Source organism: Tupaia chinensis, unplaced genomic scaffold (genome assembly GCF_000334495.1).
Source record: "Tupaia chinensis unplaced genomic scaffold, TupChi_1.0 Scaffold148210_1, whole genome shotgun sequence".
NCBI lineage: Eukaryota > Metazoa > Chordata > Mammalia > Scandentia > Tupaiidae > Tupaia > Tupaia belangeri.
Window position 1 is genome coordinate 277,688 of NW_006208060.1, and position 8,046 is coordinate 285,733.

General features: G+C 56.7%; 1 protein-coding gene across 1 annotated transcript in view; it reads right to left on the bottom strand.

Annotated features, from left to right (window-relative positions):
* EVI5L (ecotropic viral integration site 5 like) overlaps positions 1-8,046 on the bottom strand; it is a 35,778-nt gene that overhangs the window by 21,466 nt on the left and 6,266 nt on the right. Inside the window, exons 2-3 of the mRNA XM_014584909.2 lie at positions 4,331-4,426; positions 794-977 (exon numbers count right to left, since the gene is read on the bottom strand). Of these exons, the coding sequence (XP_014440395.1) occupies positions 794-930 (137 nt within the window). The 5' untranslated portion in view covers positions 931-977; positions 4,331-4,426. The remainder of the gene's footprint in view (positions 1-793; positions 978-4,330; positions 4,427-8,046) is intronic.

An 8,046-nucleotide genomic window follows, 5' to 3' on the forward strand; every position in this document is an offset into this window, starting at 1 on the left:
TCACACCAGGTATGTATGTGTGCATGCCCAAAATCCTGAAAGGAGGATGAAGAAGGGATTGTGGCATGGCCATCCTCCCTAGGGGATGATTTCTTGCTTTCTATCTCTTTCTGTCTCTCCAGCCAGCACGTGTGTCCTAGAGCAAAAATCTCTCCCTAAAAACATTTTGCTAGAGGGTGCATGCACTTACTTGCTGGACAGAGACAGAAAGGGAAAGTGAGAAATGCTGGACAGAGACAGGAAGGGAAAGTGAGAAATCACCCCCAGGCGGATAGCCACTCCTCAGTCCCTTTTCCTCCATGCTCCTCTCAGGATTTTGGGCATGCATGCCCACGTGCCTGGTGTGTTTTTCAAGCCAGTGGGTCTGGGACTCAGACCGCACAGTTGGCCATGTGGGATCCAGCCGCCTTCTCCACCACGCCACCAGCTGCCTGTAACAAACAATAGACCCCTCCTCGGCATACCTCGGTAATTGGAAAACCTCTATTGTAAAACAGAGAAAACAGCGAAGGAGGGCAAGAAGGCCTGGCTCCAGGCTGGGAGTCTTCAGCCCCTTCCTGGAACCCCGTGAGACCCCCAGACTGCCTTCCCGAACCGGGTCCATCATCCGAATGGGGGGACTGATTTATCCAGCCAGGGCTGGGAGGGCGAAAGGAACGCCCCTTGGCATCTCGGTAGGCGGCTCATGCTGGCCGCTACCCTGTGCAGGTTGGGGCAGCTGAGTCAAGGGGCTCCAGGAACTTCTGGGGGGGTACCCTGCGAGGCCCTCCCTGGCCCTCGGGCCCCCACTCACCGGTTCTGCTCTTCGAGCTTGGCCAGCAGCTCCAGCTCATCGGGGCTGAGGTTCTCGGAGTCCGAGGTCGGGGAGCAGGTGGGAGCCGACAGGGCCTCCTGGGACGAGGAGTCCGGGCTCAGCGTGGGGCTCGCCATGATGGGTGGGCTCGGCAGCGGCGAGCGGGGCCAGGTCACAGCTCTGTCTGGGGAGAGATGCGGGGTGGGCATTGGGTGGTGCCTACCCTATCCTCCCGGCTCTGAGCCAGTCCAGCCTGTGTGTACACCCTAGGACGTAGACTCCCCACTCTGGTCTGCCACCGTGGTGCACCCCTGGGCCGCATCGGCTCCTTGTCGGAATCCCTGCCAGCGTAGTCAGGCCAGACGCCTGAATGGCGACAGGACCGTGGCCGGGACCTGAGCCATCCCGCTGTCCCTGGGCACGAGGCCAAGGTTTGGCCTGACACCCCTGAGTCTGCAGCAGGCCTTGGGATGGAGGCTCCCTGCCGCCCGGTGGCCCAAGACCCTGCTGGGACCCTGGGGGTGCAGCAGCTCCTCCTTGGGCAGCCTTGGCTCGGTCCCTGCGCCCCGCTGCGCCTGCCCTGGGAGCCCCCAAGCAGCACCTGCCCTTGCCCATCTCATCAACTGAAGTGGACCTGCTGGCACGGCCAGAAGCAATTATTCTCCACTGTTGATTGTCTGGGGCTGCCAACGGCCGGAAGAGCTGGCTCGCCTTGGGCTGGGAGGCCAGGGACACGTCACAGTGCTGGGAATCCGTGCCCTGGAGGAGGCAGAGCCTGGCTTTGGGCTCCGTACCCCCACCTCGGCTTGCTGGTGTCAGACAAATGCTGGGACCATCTCCCCTGTTCTTCGAGGGGTGGTCTGGACCGGTCTGGGCCCTTCTGAGGGCTTCTAGGACAGTGCCTCCTTGCCTTCTGTCAGCCTGGTGGGAGGCGGATCGGCACCAAGTTGAAAGAAAAGCTCCGGGCAGAGATGGTGCGGGAGCCCCCTTCTACCAGCTGTGTGACCTTGGGCTAGTCGCCTGGCTTCTCTGGTCTCCGTAAACAGAGATCACGCAGGCTGTGAACACGGTGTTCAGAACAGTGCCTGCCTCTCCCGTCATCACCCCAAGAACCTCAGTCATTACCGTCACCCTGGGGACCGGGGTTCCCAGTGCTGCCACAGCCTGCATGGGGTCAGCAAGCAGGGACTGCCATCGCCCTGGCAGGGGATCTAGAAGAGCTATGGAAGCTGGGGACGGCAGTGTTTCCGCCTGGTTCTGCTCCGTCCTGGTGAGCACCCAGGGCCTGGGGACAGGGCGGTGCCATGGGTCACAGAGGAGGGCCCTGCTCCCGCTTCACCACAGTGCCGGCCACCTTTAGGCCCGCCCACTTCCCTCCCCGTCGTAAGTGGACTCTGCCAGACCTGCTCGGAGAACTCAGCCTGTGGGGGGCCTGTGGGGGTTCCTGGAGTGGGGGGCATCTGGTCCCCAGGTGGCAGGGGGACAGCGATGATCAATATCAAGCCGCGCTGTACCTACCTGGCCACCCTCAGGTCACGTCTGCAGCCCAGGCTCAGCCCCCGACCGACGCCCAAAGGCCCATGCGAGGCTGGACTTGACCCTGGCCCTGGGCTTGATCCAGGCCTCCGGCCCCGCGAGGGGGTGGGAGTGGGGCACACCGGCCTGTTTTCATCTCACGGGGGGCTCAGAACCCTCCCTCCCCAAAACTCCATGGCTTCCCAGGACCACTGGTTCTACCTCTGGCCCTCAAGGGCTCCCCAAGTCCGGGTGGGTGCTGAGGACTCTGGATTTCAGTGTGGTTCCGGCTGACCGAGACCACCTGTCCCGAAGATCAAGATACTGCCTTGGGGAAGAGTTAATCATTCCTGGGAGAGGGACGGGGCGGGGTGCTCTGGGCCTCCCACAGAGTCAAAGTCTGTGGCCAGGGGGCAGAGGAGGGGTTGTGGACGAGGAGTGCTGATCCGAAGGGTCTCACGGGCAGGGGAGGGCTCGGAAGGCTCTGGAGTTGGGAGAGTGAGGAGGAGATGGTGGAGGGCTACCGATGGATTTGGGGAGCTGTGAACGTGCAGAGGCCACGTGTGGCCGGGACAGTGGTCCCTGGCCACGCTCTCCTAGCCGAGCTGAGGAGAGAGCCTGAGAGAATGGAATCGTTCAGCTCTAGGTTTCTAGTTTTAAAAGCAAAAATCAAATCTAGGGCCAGTGAGTGGCAAGGTGGTTAAGGTGGCTGGATCCCACACAGCCAACTGCACGGTTCAAGTCCTGGGCCCGGCAACTTGAAAAACACCCTATGCGTGCCCGAAGGTCCAGAGAGGAGACGGAGAAGGGGTTATGGCATGGCCATCCCTCTGGTGGGAGGCACTTTCTCTCTCTCTCTCACTCGCTCGCTCTCTCTCTCTCTGGCAAGTGCATGCACCCTATATCAAAATGACAAAAACCAACCCTGAGACCTGCCCATGGCGTGGTAGTTAAGGTGGCTGCATCCCATATGGCCAAATGCATGGTTCAAGTCTCAGACCTGGCAGCTTGAGAAACAGAGAGAGCCCAAAATCCTGGATCGGGTTTTGGGGACCGAGGAGAACAGACTGTGGGTGGCCACCCACCATGGGGCAGGGGGACACTTTCTCACTCCCCTTCTGTCTCCTGCGAGTGCATGAAACCTCTGCCAAATTTAAAATAAACCCCCAAACCCAAACCCAGGGGCCATAAGCTAGCAGCATTTCTTCACCTATTTATCACATATTCATGTGTATTTCAGACAGGAAATAAAATATGTTAAGCACACAGAGCTGAAATTTGCAGTCGGAGAGGCCAGAACCTTCTGATCCCTCTGCTACTTTCTCTTGAGTCATTCTCGGACGAAGAGCACTCCCAGCCCTGGAAGCCATCCTCCTGTAGCGTGTGTGTGCAGCACACACACATACCACATGCACACACACGCACTCCATACACCCTGCCTCACACAGACACCTGCACGCCTGGATGCGTGCATGCCTATATACATGCATGCAGTCACACACACACATGCACACTCGGATACACACCCGTGTAAACGCAATCACACACACAAATACAAAACAGCACACATACACTCAGGCTCACACATATGCTCATATGCACACATGCACACTCTATCACACCCACTCACACGCAGATGCACACACTCACACAACACACTTAGACACACATTCGTACACCCTCACACATGCACACTCAGATGCACACTTATACATGTTCACACACTCCCATGCACGCAGACGCACACGCACAATCACACATGCACACTTTCTGCACCAACTGCCCTGGTGGCCCTGGGGACTGAGTGGCTGGGGTGGAGGCTGGCTGGCCGCCGTCCCGGCTCCTGGTGGCCCCGCTTCCTTCTCCAGAGCACCCCAGTGCTCCCCAGCTCAGTACCCGCTCCCAGCGCTTAGCAAGGGTCATGCCCTTCTTGCTGGATGCCCAGAGAGGCCGAGACCCACCCACTGGCCTCAGCCTGGGTTCCAGCCTCTCCACGTCCTCGATCCTCTGGTCTCCTCCTACCTCTCTGGCCAGGGCCGCTCAGCCTCCAGCACACGCTGCTTCCTCCACAGGTCCTGTCCTCGGCCTTTCATGCCCCTGGGGGTCCCATGCCTAGGGCTTGAAGGACCAAATCCATGTCAGCGATGGCAGAGCCCTCATCTCCAGCCTTCCCTGCCTCCCAAGCACCTGCAGGGATGGCCACCTGGCCCCCAAGCTCCATCAGGTCTCCGGACCCCCCAGTCACGTCTCCGTTTCTGCCACTAGGGTTAGCATTGCCCCTGCCCTCCTGAAGTGCCCAAGGGGCGTTCTCGAGAAACAGTCCCTCAATCTTGGTATCACGGGTCAAGGTAAAGACACGGGGACCAGCAGATGGCATAATGGCTATGTCACTGGACTCCCACATAGTCGACCGCGGTTCGAGGCCAGGCCCCGGTGGCTTAAAACTCACACCAGGTGCGTGTACCTGCATGCCCAAAATCCCAAGAGGAGAATGGAGGAGAAGGGATGGTGGCATGGCTATCCCCCCGGGGGTGATTTCTCACTTTCTGTCTCTCTGGCGAGCACACGTGCCCTTTTGCAAAAATATCTCAAAAAAAAGAAAAAGATAAAGACTTGGAATATACAAGACGGTATGATGAGAAACACTGGCGGTTTAAGAACTTAAACCCTGGGCCAGCAGGTGGCGTGGTGGTTAGGGCGCTGGACTCCCACATGGCTGACCGTGGTTTGAGTCCCGGACCTGGTGGCTTGCTTTCTCACTTTCTCTTTCTCTCTCTTGCTCTATCCCTTTCTGGTCAAATTAAAATAAATAAAGTTAAATAAAATAATTCTTTAACAAAAAAAGAACTTAAGGGGGCCAGCAGTTAGTGTAATGACTATGTCGCTGGACTTCCATGTAGTCGACTGTGGTTTGAGTCCCAAATCCGGTGGCTTAAACTCACGCCAGGTGTGTGTGCGTGCATGCCCAAGATCCCGAGAGGAGAATGGAGGAGAAGGGATTGCGGCGTGGCCACCCCCCTGGGGGGTGATTTCTTGCTTTCTTTCTCTATGTCTCTGTCTGTCCTTCTGGCGAGCGCACGTGCCCTATAGCAAAAACCTCTCAAAAGAAAACAAAAAGAACCTAAACATCGGGCTAGTGCATGACCCGGAGTCCCACTCCTAGGAGCTCCCCGAGAGAAGGGAGAACACCCGTCACAGAGAACCCTGTGCACGTGTGTTTATAGCAGCACCGCCTGTAAGAGCCGAAAGGGGAGACAGTCCAAATGCCCATCAGTGGATGACTGGATGGACAGTGGCCTAGCTGCACGGTGCAGTGTCATCCAGCCATAGGCCAGCCCCATGGCCCAGGGGTTACGGAGCCAGAGCCCACCTAGATGACTCCACAGTTCAAATCCAGCCCTGGTGGCGTGACAAACATTCCAGGGACTAGGAGGTGGAGTCATGGTTACCCAAAAGCCAAGCCTTAGGTCAGCCAGTGGCGTGGTGGTGAAGGTGGCTGCAGGCCCCTTAATAAATACTTTTTTTTTTAAAAAAAGAGAACATTCTGGAAGTGTACAGACAGAAAAGTAAATGCCAACCACAGCACAGGAAGAATGCAGTAATGAGCAGAAGGTCACTCGGCCAGGCCGTGGGGGGAGGAGGATTTGAACTTGGGCTTCCTCTGGCTCCCGAGCGTCCGCGCTGCTGCACCTGCTGCATTCCCATTCTCTCCACGTCTTTTCACTTTAGAAATGATATACGGAAACGCCGAGCCCGGCGAACGCTCAGTAAATCACGGCTGTTATTCTTCATCGGAAGAACGAGTGAGTGTCGGATGAAGCACCGTTTGGCGAGTGGCATTTTCAGAGGCAGGAATGGCGACCCTGAGTTTCCCTTCACCTTGGGCTACCTCCTTCCCCACCCCACCCCCCTTTTGTGGCGTATGTGTGTGTGTGTGTGTGTGTGTGCACGCGTGTGCATGTGTTAGGCAGGGGCTCGCGGTGTCACAGCCCATCCGCCTCAACCTCTCTACAGACACGCACAGAGTCCCCGCATTTTAGGGGGCCCAGGTATTGAACCTGGCCTCCCAGGGGCCCTCAGCTGCAGGGCTGCAACATCTAGCATGTGTTACTAAGCTGGCTCTCCTACCCTGGCCTTTTTGTTTGTTTGTTTTGCTATAGGGCACACGTGCTCACTGGGCAGAGACAGAGAGAGAGACAGTGAGAGGGAAAGTGAGAAATCACTCCCCGAGGGAGTGGCCACACCGCAATCTGTTGTCCTCCATTTTCCTCTTGGGGTCTTAGGTGTGCATGCACAAGCGCCTGGCGTGTTTCTCAGGCTGCCAGGTCCAGGACTCAGACCCGGCCAGCCATGTGGGATCCAGTGCCTTAACCTCCACACCTCCTGCTGGACCCCTCTCCTTAGGTACTAGGGACACAGACTCATTGCTGAATTTGAAGCCTCAAAAGACGCCACGTGACCCCAAGTTGGCCAGCCTAACCGACTGTGGGCACAGCCCTGATTGCCACTGTCCCGGATGTAGCCAGCGCTGGGGGAGAGGAACCCGGAGGTCACCGCCTTCCCTTTTCTGTCCTCCTGGCTCTAGCCCCACCTCCGCGCTGCTCTGGAAGTTTCCACATCCCTGGTCTTGGAGTGTGGATGCTTGTCCCAGATTTCTTGGCACCAGGTAAGAACTTCAGAGACAGCAGCCTGGGTTCAAATCCTTTCTCTGCCTCTTTCTATAATTCCACTGTGATCTTGGGTACAATGACTTTTTTTTTTTTTTTTTTTTGGGGGGCATAGGGCGTGGGCGCTCACCAGAGAGACAGAGAGAGAGAACGTGAGAAATCATCCCCCAGGGAGGATGGCCACGCCGCAATCCCTTCTCCTCCATTCTCCTCTCGGGATCTTGGGCACGCACGCACACACGCCCGGCATGAGTTTTAAGCTGCCGGGTCTGGGACTCGAACCACGGTCAACTATGTGGGAGTCCAGTGACATAGCCATTACGCCATCTGTTAATCCCGGGTACAATGTCTTTTTGCCTCTGTTTCTTGATCTGAATACAGGGCTCTAATGACAATTCCTACTGCACAGGTTTTAGGAGGAATAAATACATAAACTAAAATCCATCGTGTGCTTAGGACAAGGCCTGGCCCATGAAATCGATTCCTTGCTAGATAGTCCAGCGTGTCACCCAGTATCTGTGGGGTGAATAAGGAAGCCATCTCCCCTCCGCGGGGCTGCCCCTTAGGAGGTGCCCCTGTTCCAAGATGAAACGCAGTCAGATGCTCATTACTGGTTACAGGACTAACAGCAGCGGCACACAGCTCCCGGCCGCACTCCGAGGCCTGGCCCAGCACGCCCTGGGCAGCGCTCCTGACCTACCAGGAGGGTTAGCTATGCTGCCTTCCTGCCCCTGGAGCAGTCTGGCTGCATCCTTCATTACTCTCCCTCCTAGCATCCCTGAGAATGACAAAGAAAAACAAAAATAAAGCTCTCGGAAGGCTCTCAGAGGCAGGGGAAGAAGAAAAGTGGCTTCCTGCAGAGGCCCTTGACTCTTTGAGGCCCAGATGACGGATGATGGTGTCTTTTCTGTTAGGAAGGCTCTAAGCTTCCTGGGTCAGGGGATAGGGGTTGAAGAGGGCTTGTCCTGACTCCTTTTTTCTAAAGATTTATTAATTTAATTTATTTTAAAATTTTTCTTTCTTTTTTTTTTTTTTTGAGAGGTTTTTGCTACAGGGTGCATGTACTCACCA